The sequence below is a fragment of the Solea solea genome, chromosome 17, assembly GCF_958295425.1.
Source record: "Solea solea chromosome 17, fSolSol10.1, whole genome shotgun sequence".
Taxonomy (NCBI): Eukaryota; Metazoa; Chordata; class Actinopteri; order Pleuronectiformes; family Soleidae; genus Solea; species Solea solea.
In genome coordinates, this window is record NC_081150.1 from 3,021,480 (window position 1) to 3,041,905 (window position 20,426).

Consider the following 20,426-nt stretch of genomic DNA (forward strand, 5'->3'; position numbering starts at 1 on the left):
TGTGCACACTGGTGCCTTTAGCAAGTCACCCTCCATCAAGCAGCCCATTAGACAGTTACATGATTAACTTATAGAACATATAGACTGACATTCCTTACATTTGTTTGTGTTTAAGAGGCACTTAACCAAACAGAAACACTGTATGTGAATACACGTGCCTTTGCTCTTCTATAAATTGCCTCCATAGGTGCCAAGCTATTTTTATAGTGCACTTGCGTTTAAAAAAAAAACACAAACCTGATACCGTCTCACTTTCGGGCTCCGGCACACATGCTTACACACATGCAGCCGGATGACTGTAATTTAGGAATTTAGGAAACATGTCTGAGCTTCCTGCTGTTGGTCTCGTTCCGTCGTTTTCTAAGTACACACACACACACACACACACACACGCACAAATGTTTTGGATCTTTCATCACCATCCACTTTCATTCTTTTTTTTTCCCTTCTAACTTGCCAGAGATTCATATCTAGTTATTGCTCTTGAACACTCTCCTCAAGGTCACTGTTGTCTATGAGAAGCTTTATACACCTAACCTGCAACTGCAGATAGACATGAGTTCACTGGCTAGATTATGTTCAGCAGCAACATTTAGAATAATTTATCATCAGGAAGTGGTTACAGAGCACTTGATTTCTACTAAAAGGATTCGCAAATTTTCATATTATATATAATAATAAAATAATTAGAGGTGAAACAATTAATCGATTATTAATCAATTAAAAATTAATCGACAGCTATTATCGATTCATTGGTTTGAAGCTTTTTTCACAATTAAAACAAGATTTCTAATTGTTTAAGCTTCTTCAATGTCAATATTTTCTTCATTTCTTTGCTAACAAAGAAATCATTAAAAGTTAATCATTTTGGTTTGTGGACAAAACAAGACATTTGAAAACATCATCATTTCCAGGTTTGACGATCACCGATCAACATTTTTTAAGGTTTTCTGATATTTATGGACCAACCGATTAATCGAGAAAATAATCGACAGATTAATTGGTTATGAAAAAAATTTAGTTAGTTGCAGCTGTAAAAATAATGTTTCCATTAACTGCTTTAAAGCAACTATTGGATGTTGGTTTACAGAGATAAGAAGTAGGTGGCACAGGATAGAAGACGGATACAAGTGCCAAACAAGAACAAAACCACAATTACTACAGTTATGTATGCTAAAAGACTGAAAAATGATACTAATGTTCCTGACTACCTTGAGATAAGTGTTATTTTTTTAATTTCTGTCTTTCTATTTAGGTTTGTTATAAGTCAAATTAATTTGTATCCAATGCGTAATAACTGATCCCTGTCTCTGGTTACGTAGAAGCAACAAAGTATATTAGTTATGGTCAAGGAAAGATGAATTGAACACAATAAACACTCTTTTGTGTATTAAACCCAGACCAAATTTCCATTTTTTTTCTCTTCCACTCAAAGGACCAAACATCTGAATACCTTTAGCCTCATTATTTTTATCCAATATGATCAAGGAAGTGTTCCTCAGGTACCTTAAGAACACAAAAAAGCCATTGTTGGATTTGTTGTGTACAAACCTGGTGGTACAACATGATTAACTCCATGGAAAATGACCCACTTCTGTGATATAAAGGGCTACTTTTGAGGTAATTTAAGCACATCCGTTATTTATATCCAGGTGATATAAAAGACCAAAGCAATTATAATTATAAATGTTATGTTCCCATTGGAAGATACCTCAAATCCAACCCACTGGACCTTTAAGTTAGGTAAATCATGTTTGATATTGATAGATATTTGTCAATCTCATTAAATCACATCTACATTTCCTGTCAAAGTTTTTGCAGTTTAGACAAAGAGCAATGTCACCTTCAGGGTTAGTGCCACACAGTCGATGTTTTGTTCAGGTCTCACTCGCCTTTTAATTTGGCCTTTCACCACAGTTTAATAATCAGCAAATGATCCCCAACAACTGGTTGGTCTGACAGGATGTTGTTGTAGATAAGATAGCAGATAATACAACACAAAGGCACGTCTATAAAGAAAAGATTATTATAGGTCACCGCAGAAGAACTTGACTGGCCTTCATTTAACCCTGAATTTGGAAAGCTGACCACTGGGGTTGGGTGGATAGACATCACTGATGGCTGACGGACATCGTGAGGACTCCGGGCCGGCAGCCCTGATCTTGCAGGGCTAGTTTTCTGCTAACAGATGGTAGCGTGGATGGTGGAGTGGAGACAACATTTAACGATCACCATTACTTTGACGCTGTTAAATTAGGTCAATTAAATTTAGTCCTTCCTCGACAGACTTGTATTCTATGGATCTCATCTGTTCCTTTTTAGTAGCATCTGATTCCTTTCATCAAACTGTAGGAACAGCAACAATATGGTAATTGTATGGTTATTGGTTTTTTGTAATAGAGAAGTAATGTTGACATAATGTCATATATATATATATATGTATATCATGAAGTAATACCTATATGGGAGGAGGGAAGCTTTGTTGTAATTTTATGTGGCATGCAATCAAAGTGCAGATGCTGCCCATTTGTGCTTTGAAAAACAGAATCCAACATTAGCATTGGATACACTGCAAAAAAATGTCTCCTCTAAAAAGCCAGAAAATATAACCACAATTAGGGGAAAATTACTTGAAGGAAATTTCAAAAAAATTACTTGAAACAAATCAAATTATCAGCCTTAATAAGTAAATAAGTCCAAAAAATGGTGTGATTAGATAAATAAACTGAATTCAATTCATTTGCACTAGTACATTTTTTCATTGTTTGCAGTGTACAACACTTAAAAAACATAAAAAAAATCTAAGAAGGGATAAAACATAAAAAAGGGACATGGGATTACTGGCGATTGCACATAAGTAGTTATAAGTGCAGTGGCTAGCGTTGTTGCCTCTCAGAAAGAAAGTTACCTCTGGGTGGGGAGGAATGGGGATTGGGTTAATTGGACACTAAATTGTCCATTGTTGTCAATGAATAGTTGTTTGTCTCTGTATGTTGGTCCTGCGATGGACTGATGACCTCTCCAGGGTGTAATGTCAGCTGGATAAAGTGGTAGAAATGTATGGATGGAGGTTACACTTATAGTAACCTGTATTAACTGTCAGTACCATGCTATTACCTCGATATAACTTTGGAAATTATGGAAATACTGTAATATTATTCTCTTTTTAGCACACTATTACCATGCATTAGAAATAAGATGCTACTAAAATAATACAACCTCCCTATTATAAAACGTAGTGCCAAACCATTATCATAGTGTTACTTGTTAATGTAAAGTCTTTCCGAAACTTCAGAACAGGTCAAGGTCACTGTTTCATGACTAATTTCACAGCAGCTCGTAGGAGCACTTATGAGAAACTTGTCAGTGCGTCATACGTTACATAAGAGCCCTATATGACACTGAGTGATGGACACACAGTGGGGGGGGGGGTGTCCGCAGTATCGCCGCGATTGCCACCAAGTGAGCCACAGCTGTGTGAGTGACATTTCTATTTTTACGTCAGCCGCTGCCGTGTTGGAACCAGACAGACGAGCGACGGCGATGATTTCAACCTCTATGCTAGTTCACTCTTAACTCTTAACCTCCGAGGAAGTGACAAAACGCAGTCAAGATATGACCTCGATTGAATAAATAGCCACAATTAAAGTTGTAGATTCTTAGTCACTTCATGGAAAATGCTGCATATGTGCCTGCACATTATTATAATTATATGCAAAAGAAAGAAAAAGTATACTCAATCACCTTCTCATACGACGGCACGTAGCTGAAAGTGATTCACTAAATAATGTAACTCTATCAACTCATAAAACAAAGGGAAAAAACACAACAGTACCTGACAGTCTATACTTGGGGAAACAAAGTAATAATAATGGGCGAAAATCAGCAGGAATAAAAAGAAGATAAAAATAAATAACGATAATAAATAAAGCAATTAAACTAAAAGAATAAGGGGATGCACCGATGAAGGACACAACAAACTATTATGTATAAGTAGATAAACTAATGATACAGTGAAAACAACTAAAAGGTTAACGGTAACATAAATGCAATAAATGCAGCTCAGTTAAAAGCCAGACTAAAATGCTAGCCCTTGAGTTTGCTTTATAAAATAATTGTTGGCAGAAGTCGTTTTAACCTGAAAGCAAAAATGTCGGTCCATGCACGGCATTAAAAACCAAAATAGGAACATATCAAAGTTCAAATAAAGCAATGGAAAATATCTCTTCTGACATTGTCAACCAGCCAGGAAAATGACCTGCCATTATACTAAATTAAAATGATTAAAAAAAAAAAACAACAGAATTCAGCAAAGTCTGAAATACACAAACACACTTTAGTGGAGACCAAAGCTTGACCTGAACTTCTGCAATAAGGTTAAAAAACAACAACAACAAACATAAAACTAGTAAAACACAGCAATAGAAACAAAATATAATAGAAAAATAAAATGAATTGCACCCATTAAAATAATAATACAACTGGAATTAAAAGCCAAAGTGAATAAATAGCTCTTAAGCGTCAACTTAAATCTCTAAATAACTCTAAATCTCAGCATTTGCTTTACATGCACTTTAATGTAGACAAGTGATGTTGCTGTTCCTGTCCCAGGTCATCAGAACATCACAATAGTTGAGTTAAGAGCAGCCATGCTCGATAAGCCTCCTGTGAGTGGCTAATGGATGCATCATGTCAGACTGGAGCAGATGGAGCGATCCTCCTGAGGGAGATGAGTTAAAAAAAAAACACATCAAATTAGCAGAGGGGCAAGACGGTGCACCTTTTTTTCTGCCCTTCTGTTTTTTGTCTCGCAATCCACACGGAAAGGATCCGGGAATATTTGCAGAGTTGTGTTGAAAATGTCAAACGGGGTCAGAACTGAAGCACACGCCTGCTTTCGAATGACCTTCAATGGCTGTTAAACAGAGTCCAGGATAATAATGGGTCTAGAGGAACAGACCATAAGTCTTTCTTAGTCTGTTCTACTATTTGTTTCCTGAATACATAATGAGTCTTGTCATCTTTGGATTTGGTGTAACTTCTCTGAAATCAGAGAAGTTAATAAACGTAGATAGGAACACTAAAGAAAATATACAGATGAGTCAGGAAGACCCGGGAATATTGATTTTTATCAAAAACAAAAGCTTTTCATACACAACGGCACATTTAAGGTGCTGTAAAGAAACATTTGACAACAACATAAGGATAGAATTGTAAAAAATCAATGCCAAGGTAAGAATTACAATCACCCGAAAGTTTAAGACAGTTAAAAAGTTTAAGAGAAGTAAAAAGATGATTTAAGTCTTTAAAAAACAACAACAGGCTCATATTGAATGGGTACCACACTAGTACTATTAATGAGAAGTGTTGGATATGTTTTAGTATACGACGATGAGGTAAAACAGAAAGTAAGAGTTGACGGCACATTTCATTCGCAGCTGACAGTCGTGACTGATAAGAACCAATCACGGTGTGAATGCGGGTGACAAAGTCAAATCGAGCCGGCAGCATTTTGGAACTTTTTCAGGTCATTGAAATGTCAGACTAGTGTGGAGCAGAGCAGATGATCGATGTGCATGAGGCCCGACATCATTATGCCCATCTCTCCTTTAAACATGCGAGCTTCTCTATCACTCTTTTGTTCCGCATAGCGTTGTCCATATGTGTCCTTGTCCGTTCTGTGTCTTTTTTTTTGCTCTTTCAGAGAAATGTTTTAAGTCTGTATTACCTGTCTGAATCAGTGCTCAAATCACTTTGGGGGCGAGCCCATAGAAATTAATTGCAGGGTCCAAAATTTGGAAAAAAAAGAATTCCAACATGTAAGTCTATGGGGCACCTGGGCAAAATGAAATCGCCCCAAGGGGGCTCTTTATGTTTGCCCTGCAGTGGACTGGTGACCTGTCCGACCTGTCCAGGGTGTGACCCCGCCTTTCACCCTAGTAGACGATAAATGGATGTATGATATAGTCTGACACATAAGAATACCTTCAAGAACAATCTTATTATTATTATTATTTGTTTCATACATTTCAAATGAGAAATGTATTCCAGTGACACACATCTGTCACCTCCTCTTCTCATGTGCCCTCTTCCCTCCACTGTGCAAAGTAAATGCAAGAAAACCTACAACAGTCACTTTTCCCCTTCCGGCCACAATCATGCACAGTCACATGCAATTCTACCCTAATTGGGTGTTAATGACTCAGGTCCCATTAGACGGCTTTCAGTCGCCTCCATAACGAGCCCCATGTGATGGTTAAAGGAAAACCACATCCATCGCTTTGTGGGCAGAAAAGACCCAGAAGTTTCCCAGAAACGGCACTGATTCTATTAAAGTTAACTCCCAGTGATGATGTGCGTCTGTTTGTGAGCGTGTTTGACGTTAAGTAGACTTCAGTGCAGTCTGGGGAGAAAGATCTCGCTGCAGATCTACTTCAGGGGTGAGGGCTGAACGTGCCATGACATCATGGAGTCTCTTCATTCTTTCCTGGAACATTTTTGATCTAATTAAAGAAAGTTTTCCCAGTGTGTGTTTCTGTCCCCAGTGCCCTTCACCCTACAGCAGTCTGCCAACACTGTACGTGTGTGTGTACGTCGCGTGAGAGCTGGGCTGTGTGCTCAGTGTGTGTTTTTGTGTGTGTGTGTGTACTTGCATTTGTTACCTCTTTAGGATACACACTTACCTTGTCAGGAGCAGTAGTCCTCATGGAGAGCAAAACCTGGTCAAAAACTCCTCAGAATTGGGGCAGAACCTCAATTCTGAGGACCAGGTTTAAGTTTAGGGCTAAGATTTGAATTGTGGTTATGTTAAAGTTAGGGTAAGACATTAACCTGTTATGATTAAAGTCACCCACCCCTCACTCATCGACCATCCCGACAACACATAAGATTAACAAATATCAAACATAAAACGAGGAAACCCAACTGATGAGAAACCAGAACTCAGGAGGAGTGAATGGAAAATAAACATGTAAATATAACAAATAAAAATGAAATAGATGAATAAATAGTTGATTGATAGGTGACAGTGACAACTATTTTTTCCATTATTTTCAGATTTTTCAGCTTCTTAATGTATCGCATAACAAATAAATCATTAAAAGTGAATCATTATGGTTTGGGGACAAAACAAGACATTTGAGAATTCCAGGTTTGGAACATTTTCTGACATTTTACGGACAAAACAGTTTCCCGATTAATCGAGTGAATAATCAACAGATTAATCAATTATGGAAATAATCGTTAGTTTCCCCCCTAAACCACTGTTTATAATATCATACCATAATAAAACCACTGTATTATGCTGATTTCAAACTGACCCTTTCACTGCGTGTCTCTATCTCTTTCACACACACACACACACACACTTAGGCAGGTGTTTCCTGTAAGTGCTGCTCTCATCTTCCTCAGCAGCTCAGGTTATCGGTTTAAAGATATCAGACTAGAGGGACGTGACAGTGGGCAGATAATGTCCGTCACAACTTGCACCCCGTTTGTCTGCATCAGTTAAAGCCATGGTTCTCAAACGGTGTTAAGTGAACCACCAGGGGTACGCGAAATTCCTCTGGTGGTACATTGAGGAAATTCAGAAATACTGTTCTACTGTATATACAGGGTATTTGATCAGAGTGGAACTAGGAACTAGGGCATTTTGACCAGAGTGTGGACTCATTCTCTACTCAAGAAGACCTGAAATTTACTCCTCAGGAAAATGTTCAATGGTTTAGATGAATTTGATACAAACGACTTGTTTGCAACTAGTGTCCCCTGGTGGCCATTTTCAGAGAATACATGTTCAGGGACTTCCTCATTGGCTTCACATTCCAGACTCAGAGACTACATCCATTTTTTTATGTACAGTCTGTGTGAAACACAATAAAGCTGAGAAAATATCTCTGGTTATTATTTATCCAAGTCAACATGTAAACATAATAACATTGTAGATTTATATTGTGAAATCCATGCTCAAAAAAATAGGTCAATTTTTAATATACGACAGCTTCTTGTACCAAAATGGCTGAGAGCCAGTTATTGGTGAAGGTGTTAAACCTCTGCCACAAAAGATGAATATCAGATTCTTTTGTGTACTCACTTATCCACAGACTTCCTGTCTCTAAAGGCTGCTAAATTCATCCCCTCTCTCCCGGGGCTGAGTTTTTGTTTTCTGCATCTGCTCTTCTAAACATCGTCCCTGTCACATCTGCTGCTCTGCGTACGTGAGACACACGCGGCGTGTTTGTTCTGTAAGAATCACTCTGTGGCGCAGTGACCCAGACATTATGCTAGAGAGAAAGAAAACACAAGAGAAAGAACACAGCGGGGATTGTTCTGTGTCCTGTTGGAGGTCAGACATCCATCAGGACCCAAATCAACCAGAAAATCAAAAAAAGAATTGACTGCTTTGTCAATTTTGAAAATCACTCTCGCTTCTGCTCAGTTTTTCATTTAGAATATAAATGAAGTGACGCCAATGCTGCTGTGACCTTTAGGCGCGGGTGGAGTCACACTGAGAATAACAAGGCATGGTCTTCAAACCAGTCGCTACCAGTTCAAACCGCAGGTTTACTGCTGCACCAGAGTGGTGCAGAGAGAGAGAGAGAGCGTTAGACTGAGCATTACATTTTTACTCAGAAACAGGACAGGCTGAATAAAAAAAGATGGAAAATGGGAACATGGGGGGGGGGGGGGCAGTGGTAGACAATGGTATTGATAGAGAGAACGAGTTTAAGACCAAAAAAGAAAATATAATGAGTTAAATAAGACACAGGACATGAAGCTAAAGAGATAAACAAAAACAAAATGGAACAAAAGCAATCAAATTGATTATTTTTGTGAATGAAGTGAATATAGTTGAGCTTCATCATTATTTGTTTATGACCTGAATATAAAGGGATATACAGTATATACATTGCCATGGCTGTTGGGGGTGGTCTTTATTTTTTTGTCAGTGTATTTGGTGGTGGTTTTGGGGTGGTTGTTAGTTTAATTTATGTGTTCTCGGAGGAGGGGGGTCCATGGGCACATCCTCATAAAAACTTTGTACGGCTAGAATATCAAAACAGATAAATGCGACCAACAATCCTGAGACACCGTTTCAGGTCCAATGTTGTCTTTTTCTTTAACATCTGTCCATCCCAAACGTTATGTCTGTCACTACCCTACATACCTCTGTGCATCTTTTGCGTACGGACGTTACACAATACTTATTCTAGAGGGCAGTGCAGAGTGCTAAGTTGCAGGCATCAACAGAAATGGCGACCGTTGAAGAGGTTATTTTATTGTGCTTCCACAACATCTGGCAGTCATGCTCTATGAAACAGTCGACAACTATTTTCCTTGGTTTTTCTGACTGATTGGACTATTGACTCTACGCTGCCCCCACTATTCACCGTGGTTTTGCTTTGTTTCATCTGTAAGCTCTCCTGCGACGTGCACAGCTGTAAATTCTCACTCCTCCCAATCGCTCTGTTTCCACCTACAGTTTGACATCAACCAGCTGATGACCTCGGTGAATGTAAGCCAAAGCCTCAGTCCCGTCCACAAGGTGCCGGGGTCGCCCGCCAGCAACAGCAGCCGTGGCAGCAGTGGCGGTGGTAGCGTGGGGGCCTCCAGCGGCGTGGGTGTGGAGCAGTCGCCAGTGGACCGCAGCAAAGGTTTCTTCCCCGACGAATCTGAACCGCTCTTGCGCTGCGACTCCACCTCCAGCAAAGACTCCGGCCTCAGCAGGAACGGCTCCTTCATTACCAAAGGTAAGTTTTGTTTACAGCCGGTGACAACTTTCCTGGGGCTAATGCTAGAAGAGTGCAGCCAACAGCTTGAATTAAGTGATAATTGGAGCTGAAACAATTAATCGATTATTAATCAATAACTAAATTAATCAACAACTATTTTGATAATCGATTAATCGGTTTGAAGCTTTTTTTTCATAATTAAAACAAGATTTCCGATTGTTTAAGCTTCTTAAATGTGAATATTTTCTTCATTTCCTTGCTCTGGATAACAAAGAAAACAAGACATTTGAGAGCATCATCATTTCCAGGTTTCACAAACACTGATCAACATTTTTTAAGGTTATTTCATGGACCAAACGATTAATCGAGAAAATAATTGACAGATTAATCGATTATGAAAATAAGCGTTAGTTGCAGCTCTTGCATATTTTCAGAGAGTCCACTCTCTGGCCAATCCACAGAAGGGTCTGCCAAATTACTATAATAACCCAAGAGTGTATGGGACTCTGTCTTAATATATTTATATGTTGTTTCTTAATATCACATTCATAATGTTGCATTAATAAATGAAACACTGTATAAAAAATACAGGTCATTCTGTGTAAAACCTGTGGGAACAGAGAAGATGACACAGGGAAAATCATGGTAGCGTTTCATTGGCAGGTCCACTGCATTTCGTCTTCATCTGACTTGGACACACGTCTTCTCACACTCATCTCTCAGATAAGACATGTTTTAAATGCCACAGGTGTCACCTGTATTTGTTTACGCCTCATCAGTTACTCATCTAAACTTTTCCTATCTTGATTAAAGCTGAAATTTCAAACTTTTTTTTGGCTTCAACTTATCAGAGCTCATGTCACTGAACAAAACTAAAGGATTTCACAGACTTTAAACTAAAAACTGTGATTAGAGCAGCTTTAAATGGATGGTATCATTAGGATTTGATCAATACGTTACTGATACCAATTCTCCTTATCGATACTTGTCGATGCACTTATTGACATTTGGCGCGAAGGATGTTTGAATACAGAGGTGTAATTGACCATTGAGTCAGTGTCTGCAGAAGTTATCAAAAGTATTTAGTGGCGAATTGTAGAATTTAGCGGAACAACTACTAAAAGACAATGTAAACACTTCTGATCGATATCAGTTTACCTTGAAAGTCCAAGTTTCCCCTTAATGAAAACTATATATTATATAAGCAATAGTATATATTTTTTGCTTATATTAAAGCAGAAGTAAGTGACACTGAATATAGTCAAATAAGAGCTGTGCCCTCCAAATTTAGCAAAGCACAACGTCACATGTCATCACCTGATTTCGGCACCATCGTCACTGTAAGGGAAAGTGAAACATTTGGTGAACTGGACTACAATTTTTTGATAATCGATACTGAATCATTCATTTTCTAGGGCCAACAGCCATTAGTGCTAGCTACGTCAAATATTTTACCTACATTTTGATAATGGTATAGTCTGTACAGACACTCATTGACCTTCTTCTTTTAACTTCAGGTCACGACATTGGATGGTCTGCCTCCATTCTGCTCTTTCCCTTGACCAATGACGCACTGTATCAATTGAATAACAGTTTTTCTTCACTGTCTCCCTCTCCAGAGAAAAAAGACACCGTGCTGCGGCAGGTGCGCCTGGACCCGTGTGACCTGCAGCCCATCTTCGACGACATGCTGCACATCCTCAACCCAGAAGAGCTGCACGTGATCGAGGAGATCCCGGACGCCGAGGACAAGCTGGATCGCCTCTTTGAGATCGCGGGAGTAAAGAGTCAGGAGGCCAGTCAGACGCTGCTGGACTCGGTCTACAGCCACCTCCCCGACCTGTTGTAGTGGAGGATGGAGGAGAAGAGGAAACTGCACAGGCGGTCACAGACAGTCAGTACAGGATATTATCTAAGTAGCAGAGATTAATCAGATCTGGTGTTGTTCAGAATTAGCTTGGGGTTGATACTGGGGCTGTTGTGTTATTTTGTCACATGAGCATTAAGTGGCCACTCCCTTCAATGACTTTTTCAACTCTTTACTGGAAGTTTTTTTTTTCTATTTACCCTCCGATCTCCCTCCTTTGTGTGGTCGGTTTCTCCTCCATCCTCCACCACGATACAGGGTCAACTATCAGTATAGTGAAAACACTATGAGGTGATACTTTATTCACTTTCTTTAACTATGCTCAGCCTTGTTAAAGGTGGTGTTATACATGTATTATACACCTGAGAAGGACCTGTAAACGCCATTAAACACACACTTAAGCACTTTCTTAATCTTAACTGGACGACGACGCCATCTTACAAGGTTGTTTTTTTTTTTTTTTTTTCAACAATTTCAGTGTTACAAAGGGAAACAAGTAACATGGCAGTCATCACTAAGTGACTACAGAGACAATAAGCTATAGCTCTACACGACACTGGTATAAAGCTTTGGTTTTCAAAGTTCTTATGAACCGCATTCACGAGTATTTTGTCCGGGTGTGAACTGACCCATAAATCATGTGCCTGACCTTGTTGTCCCCAGTCTCACCCCATTCTTTCTTCTATTTTTATTTTTTTTTTTTACTTCCTTCTCTTGCTCTGCCTTGAACCTGAACAGATCATACAGTATGTGGGTTGTCTTGTAAACACTCTGCCAGACCAACAGGTGGCAGCATCAGATAAGGGAGCCGACCTGCTGCTTTGCATCCATAGCCGTACATCAGAAACAATAATTTGACACAAATGAGAAAAGCCAGTATTAGTGTAATACTAGAGTAATATTTACTATATTAAATGTTATGATATATTGCTTGGCTTTGAACTGTTTGCTTTTGGACAAAAAAGACTTAAGCCGGACTTTTAAAATACATGTAAACATGTTAGTCCTGAAATTGTACTAAATAGAATTTGGATTCAAACGTACAGAAGAGGGTGTATACTGTATGTCACCTCTGTTGCATAGTGGAAGATGCCCCATCAGTGGTTGTATTCTGGACATTAGTCCAATAGAATGTTTGTAGCTCTACTTAACTGTGCATGGAAACATACTAACTGTTTGACTCAGAATTCTGCAGATTGATAACAAATTTAAGAAAAAAAAAACCAACGTCAAGTGTTTAATCTGCTTTTAAGACGTGCACTAAACTCTAATTCTCCTGAGATTGTGCAGAGGGGCCGTACGTGTGAACGCAAACACAAGTTGCTTCTTCTCTCCTAGTATCTTCTTGTTCTTTCGGCTTCTCCCTTTAGGGGTCGCCCCAGCGGATCATCTGCTTTCATCCCCCTCTGTTACATGTCCTTCTGTGGTCTTCCTCTTTTCTTTTTATTCTCCCATCCTAGTATGATTTCCCTTAAATATCGAAATGTAGGTTGTGTGAGTAATCCACAGCAAGCAAATGGGCAAGTGTTGTGCCTCATGCATCCTCAAAGGAGCCTGGAGGATCCTCATTTGAACTTTGAAACATCCTCCAGAGATGACCCTGCTGCTGTGAATTAATCTCTCACACACGATGTCCAGCTGCGTTCATTATGTGAATGGCGGGTAATGTCTGGACCCTCGGTTCATGTTTAAAAACAGCTTTAGTAAGGCCAACAGAACAGCTTCAGTGATTGTCGGTTCGTCCTTATTTTAAGTTTTGACGACGTACACAGCTTATGATTGAAATCACTTTCACGCACCGCGCATTGGAGACCCCTCATCCTGTCTCTCCAACTCGTTCTTAACTCTTCAGGTTTATCTCTTGTCGTCTTTTCTTCTCCAAGTACGCACATGCACATTCTGTGCCCGCTCTCCCTGCACACTTCAACAAATGTGGCGTCGAAAATGAATGAAATGACCTTTAATTGTGTGAGTGTTGGTGTAGTGAAATTGAACACAAGATTTTTGGGTGGTTGTGTTTTTTCAAGCAGATGTATGTTGCTACATGCTGTATGTAGTTCACATTAAAATGTAATGATGAATTGTTTTTCTAAAGGAGAGGCAGACGTGTATAGTGTGTGTCCTTTCTGTAATTCTGACATACTAACATTTCTGTTGTAACTTTTTTCTACATTTATTTTTATTCTTTGTATTGTAGCATCTCTTTGTTGGCATTTGTCTTATTATTTTTTTTTATGGCATGTTCCCTCGGGCATTCAGATGTATCCCCCCCCGTGCTTGGCATTACAAGATGACCTGGCTGGGATGTAATATATGCATACTCTATACTCTACTTGAAGTCTACTTGTGGTACTTGATTTCAATCAGGACGTACAATTAAATTCCTTCCACATTTGACATTCTTAAAATAAGCTCCACCAAAAAAAAAACAAAAAAAAACAAACAAAGCCCATCAAGGTCCGCAGATGATTTTGCAGGTTTCACAAGAGCAGAAAATGACGGACTCTTGTTTTCAGTAAGCCACTTGCCGTGAAAGCTGTACCCTGGTGCTAGAAGTGAACTCTCACTGGTTACCTGACACAGGGGGACGCAACCCTGGACTCAAAGACTATTTTTAAGTATTCCAGACTGAATGAAGAGGAGTGAAGGCAGTGCTGCTGTGGACTGTCGATGATGATAGTGATGATGAGGGTGTGAGGTGAAGGTGTGAGCTTTTTTGTTTTCTACTGGAAGTCTGAGACGATGATGATGATGATGATGTGAGATGCAAATGTGGCAGGAGAGTGATTGATTTCATCAAATGTATAACCAGTATGTTTAATACTATGTAACCTCTTCAAAATCAACCAATAAAGACTTAAAAACATTTTGTCATAATGCTATGTGCAGTTGTCTCTTATTTTGTATTCAAACATTGCTTCTTTTACCATTATTAACACTTCTGTCGCGTTTGTTTCACAGTAAATCAATCGTGCACACACATGTTGCTGCACTGTAGAGAGCATTGTTATTAATTTGTATTGCTAACAATGGCCCATGATACGTTTGTGTCAATGTTTTATTCTCAACTGGAACGTGGTGAACTCATGGTTGAGGCCACTCCCAATAAATGGATGTGTAAACATGGTGAAAAAGTAGCTTTAGTTAGCTTTACCATCACCCATCTCCTAACCTTTAACCCTGTTTTCCTCCAGAGAAGTGTGGTTGTATGACACGCTCTGACAACCCAGGAAACACTTCAAGACAGAGATGACAAATGTGTAACAGGCTCATCACATAGATCTACTTCTACACCTGCTGAAGTCCAAGATATCTCAAGAATATTTGTGCTTTATCTCGCCATCAGATATTAGATTGACTTTTCCATCAGGAGTCAATAACTCTCCCTGTCATGCACCAAATTCCATAGAGAAAATCAGTGTTTTTTTTATCTCATGGTGACAAGGGAGCTACAGGTCTACTGCTGCTTTGTTTGGTTAGTTTGAGTCACTAACCATAACCCTAGGTAAATCCAAAACAACACAGATGTCACAAAATAACTAACTAAAACCAATAAATAATTAACTTGATGGAGGAAGCAGTCAAATATTGAGCTAAAAGCATGACTCTTTTGTTAGTAAGAAGCTTTACTGTTTCCCTGCTGAATTATTAATTTAAACATATTCTGGCACCACAATGAAAGAATGCCCAAAATTATGGGACACGTTACAAATAACGTCTGCCAAGTTTGAAAGGTCAAAAAGAGTTTGGAAGTTCAGGAGTGACATCACACATGTATGTGGGAGGGGCTGACTACTAATTTACCCTTATGTGACACACCTGGAGAGAAACACTGGAGTTTTTAAACCCAAACAATAGGGAAGAGAAGAGAGAAACAGGAACATCCTTGTGTATTTAAGAAATGCTGCATATCCTGAACCCAGATGAGCTGCATATGATTTTAGAATCCCAGAAGTTGAGGATAAGCTGGATCACCTTTTTGAATCTATGAAAGTGAAGAGTCAGGAAAGCAGCAGGATACTGCCGGATTTTACAGCCATCTCGAAGACTAAAGCGGACAAAGAAGGAGGAAATGGCACAGATGAGTCAGCACAGTGTAATGAGAGGTAATGATGAATAAGAAATTCTAGTAGTGTAATATTATACATGCCCTAATATTGATATATGGCCTTGATGCAGAAGGTCACCTCCCCTGTCTGATCCTGCCCCCTATTGGTCTGGCAGAGTGGTTACAAGCTGAAATAGAAGGACCTTCAAAAGATGTGTTCAGGGACAGGCAGAGCTAAAGCCGGAAGTAAAAAGGAAAGAATGGAAAAAGGTGACCTGCCATGAACCTGGGCTTGTGCCCAATAAACAAAACATTTTTTATTTTTTCTTGTTTATAAATAGTATGAAATTTATTTTCATATTTCATTTTATTTTTCTCTGGGAACCCCCTGGGACCTCTTCATAGAACCCTTGGGGTCCCTAGACCTGTTATTGATAAACATTGTTCAAACTACTACAATAGTTTATGTCCTGTGGGCTAACAGATATCAGAGGTCATTGACAGCTAGACCAGGAGGGGTTGGACTACGTAAATGTAATGATACTCTCTTGGCTCCCAGAATGTGTACATCTTTGAGGGTGAAATTCTTTGAGGAGTGCCGACATTCAAATACTTTCAGATTTCCATGTGTTGGACGTTGATGGAAAGCTTAGAAATCGCACTTTCGGAATTTGTAAATAACACAAAATGCCCCTCAGTCTACCTGTTTTTTCCATGGCTTAATAGGGAAACACCTGGACAAAATATCTTTTTTATACCATAAAAATCAAGATCAAATCCAGTGTGACACAGAATTATAGCTTTTTTTTTCTTCTTGTATTGAAATATCAAGAAAAGCCTGCTTTTGAGGTTTGTGAACTGCTAACTCTTCTGCACCAAACTCCATTGATAAAATCAGCATTTTACCTGACACAAGCTTAAGCTTTTACATGGAAATAATGCTTTCTAATGGTAAGATAAAGCAGCAGACATATTCTTAGGATGTCACAGACTTGTGTTGGCGTGGATATTATTTCATGACATTTTATTTTAGTCCCTGCTGGCAGCCATGCAGTGAACCTTTCAGAGCTCCCCTTTCTTTCACAAAGAATAAATACTTAATCCTTTGTGCATTTTTCCTTCTGTGACTTATCCTCTGTTTTGTTACACACATGTCCGTGTGATTTGAGTCTAGTGCGTCCTTATTGTTGTAAATCTGTCCCCCGTCTCATCTAACTACTTACAATGGGGCAGCAGAGAAGGGGGACGCAGCTCTACTTACACCGACTGTAGACGGTGTGTAGCTTGTACTTGTGTGAGTGTGTGTGTGGGGATGTTTGTGTGATCTGGGCCGTGGAGTTACCGAAAACTGGAGTCACAATGATGTCAAAGATGAACCCACCACTTCACAAAGAATGGAGTATTTAACAGAAGAGAATAGAGGGTGTGTGTGTGTGATATTATGTTTCCTGGCAGTCATATTATACAGTAGTTCTAAATGTGGCCAATGAAATAACCAGGAAAAGAGATTTCTAGACTCCCCTGTGAAGTCGTCCATTTAGTATGTGAGTCATATGAATACAATTTTAAACAACTAATACAGACATTCCCAAACTTAAGAATGTGAACATGTGATACAAATTCAGTACAGATTATAATCAGTCCACTTTATTTCTGAACTTGCAGATCTTGCAGTACCGTCACAGCCCACAAGGGGAAGGTGCAGGTCATCCATGGTGCGGGAATCATAGGAAGGCAGGAAGTGAACATCTCAAACTGTAAGTTTCAAAATAAAACAGGAAATGGAACTTGAATGGACATTTGAGAGTTGAAAATAATGAAGTAGTGAACATTGAATTATTGATAGTTTTTCCTCTAGAAATTAGCACAATCCAAGAGTATTTTTTCAAAAAAGTGTTCATGTATGTTATAAATAACTAATATCTGATTGTTTCTTTTGTATAAGGCTTTTATTTGTATTTGTATTTTTGTTAAGATGTTCCATATCATAACAGTTACATCTGTGTTGTAAATATCTAATGACATATTAATAGATGTTTCCTATGATTTTGGATGACAGATAGACTAACTAATAATATGTGATGAGTTACTTTGAACCACAGTCATGCAGGATCCTCAGATCCTCAATATCCTCACAGATTTAATAAGAAGCTCAGAGTGGTCTTAAAGACACATTTTAAGCCCATTAAAGGAAGTTAAATAAATATTTACCAAAAGCAAATGCTGGTAAAGCAGCACAACAACAAATATTTGATATAATGTGTTATTTTCAACACTTATTTTCAGTTGCTGTTGCTGTAATAAACAACATAACTCTTCTGTGACATCACTCCATATGATTTCGGTCACATGACACCTACGGTCAAGTTAAATGTCCCTTTGTATGAGAGATTAGGATCAGGAAATGAACTGCAGGGTCACATGTGTCACAACTTTGACTCTGATTTGAACACTCAGATACGTATGTGCCAAAACAAATTCTAGTGCAACGAGCTTACTAATACACTTTGGAATTGTTTTTCAAGAAGTGATCCTGCAATGCAATAAAAGCATGTTCCTTATCTTACTTCCTTGTAGAAACTATAATTCTTGTTGTGTAAGGGATAAGAATTCTCACTCAATCCCAGTTGACGTAGGGCAAAAAGGTGGGGCACACCCTGGACAGGTCACAAGTCTCTATACAACTCTCCCACTCACACCTATGGTCAGTTTGATTAACTTCTGCATGTTTTTCAACTGAGACTTTGTGACAATATTTTCAAACAACACTTCACAAATCAAACATCGATTTAATTATTGAAAAATATTGTATTTAATTGTATGAAGAATACACGCTCCATGGTTTGTTCCCTGCGGGCGGGCCTTAGGAAGCTGCCTGCTGATTGGCTACTGAGTTTTGGAGCGACGGCTCGATAAACTGAAAGACAGTCGCTGTCTGTCTGGAACTCGCTATCCGTCAACATTTGCCAAAATAATTGTAAATATCTAAAGTTTATAATCTGACAAACCTTAGATATTTACAATTATGTTGTCGGATGCTGACGAGTTCCAGACGGACAGTGACTCCAGGCATGTGGCGACTTCCAGTTCATTGAGCTGTCACTCCAAAACTCTGTACTGCAACAGTCCATTTTACAGGCACGCACTTTCATGTAGCTCTACACCTGGACCAGTTAGTTTGTGAGGTTTGCATTCAAAGGTGCTCACCTGCTTGTAATGCTGTTCGTAAATGGAGTCCGCAAGCTAAAGCCTGTGTTTAAATCACCCCTTGTGGGACTCCTGTGGTTCCCCCATTGGAGCCCACTGAGTTTGCTGATTGCACTGTTACTTGCTTTAACTTCAAAACAGGTTTGGCAACCTTCATGCTTTCTCTGTGCATCCCCTCTTGTGCCCACTTCACTTCAAGGTTATTTTACACCAGAAGAGTGCAAAGTATTTACCTAATGTTGTCCCTGCAGCCACTGGGACTGGGGTTTTTGAGCTTGTGAGCTTTTGTACCCCTTAGTTTGCATCAGCTGAGCAGAGACGTTTGCATTCCGTGTGTCCTGTGCGTGTGCTACTCGCATACAGAGACTGCACTCAAGTGTCTGTCTGTCAGTCTTGCTAATCTAGCTTGAGGCAAAGCTTTCTCACTGGATCGTAAATGCTATCTCCCTGGTTTACAGCAGCATAGGTTACTTCACATTGGTTCAGGGGCATGGCAACATTGTGAGCTTTTTATAAAGGAGTATCTGTAAGTGACACCTAAGATGCAGCCAGATGGTCATTACAGCACATTTGGTCTACACTACACTACTTGAGAGTCGTCTCCAATTTGTTGGCTGCTCTGAATCAACTGAAAGAGGACAAGAAGGTTATGAGTGTAACCCCCCTAAAGGAGCACGAGGTAAAACACCTTGTTTCTCTATTGCACAGCTGGGCCTGGTGAAGCGTACTGAGGAACGACTGCCAAGACAGGTCCTTTTAAGTGAAAGCAGGGCCTTTATATGCTTTATATGTATATAACAGAGGTGCCTTCCCTGGAGGTGTGATATCGTACCATACGATATGTGTTGTACCTCATTCGTCTCCTTTAGGGAAGAGAATTTAAAACACCATATTCTTACAATAGGACAATCTAAATAAATGTTTAGGTCTTAAAACTAACTGAAGGCTATATACAGTGAGTTCTCCATTACACTTGGATATTCAGTTGCAACATGCAACTTCACCAGCAAAATTTAACACACTGTACCTTAAGCAGGTGTAGAAGGGCCAACATCTGTTTTCCTTGTGTCCAAACTTGCAGTCAGTGCACACAGCAAGGTCAGCACTGACAATGTATCAGAAATGCATATAAAATAACCGTAACCATCCCTTCTGCACATTTAATCCAACATTCATTGATACGTTTTTCACGTAGCTCTACTTGCTTGCTTAGTAAGGATTAAATGACTTCCATATTTGTCGCAGTGAGGTCACCAGTTCAACATTTTGCTCCAGTTCCAAAGTTATGTGTTAAAATTACTTTGACAGACTAAGACTAATAGTCATTTAGGTCTCAGATCTTATGAGATGTGCTGAGGAACCAGTTGATCGAGTATTCGGTTATATTTCCATATGTGCAGCTGCCAGGAAACAGCCTTACTGCGGCTATGGAGTCAGACACCGGCAAACACAATAGGGGCTCAGGTTGTCCTGCCTGAGGGCATTTGCGAACTTTTTTGCAGACAGAAAAAGACGGATTGAAGGAGTAAAGATCGGACTAATTTATCAACCTCATTAATCTTATATCTGAAAT

At 39.2% G+C, this 20,426-nt stretch overlaps 1 protein-coding gene across 1 annotated transcript in view; it reads left to right on the plus strand.

The window, feature by feature from the left end:
- The window catches only part of tnfrsf21 (tumor necrosis factor receptor superfamily, member 21), a 40,015-nt gene extending 26,924 nt beyond the window's left edge, over positions 1-13,091 (plus strand). The window contains exons 5-6 of the mRNA XM_058614228.1: positions 9,482-9,749; positions 11,351-13,091. Of these exons, the coding sequence (XP_058470211.1) occupies positions 9,482-9,749; positions 11,351-11,580 (498 nt within the window). The 3' untranslated portion in view covers positions 11,581-13,091. The remainder of the gene's footprint in view (positions 1-9,481; positions 9,750-11,350) is intronic.
- Positions 13,092-20,426: the final 7,335 nt, after the last annotated feature.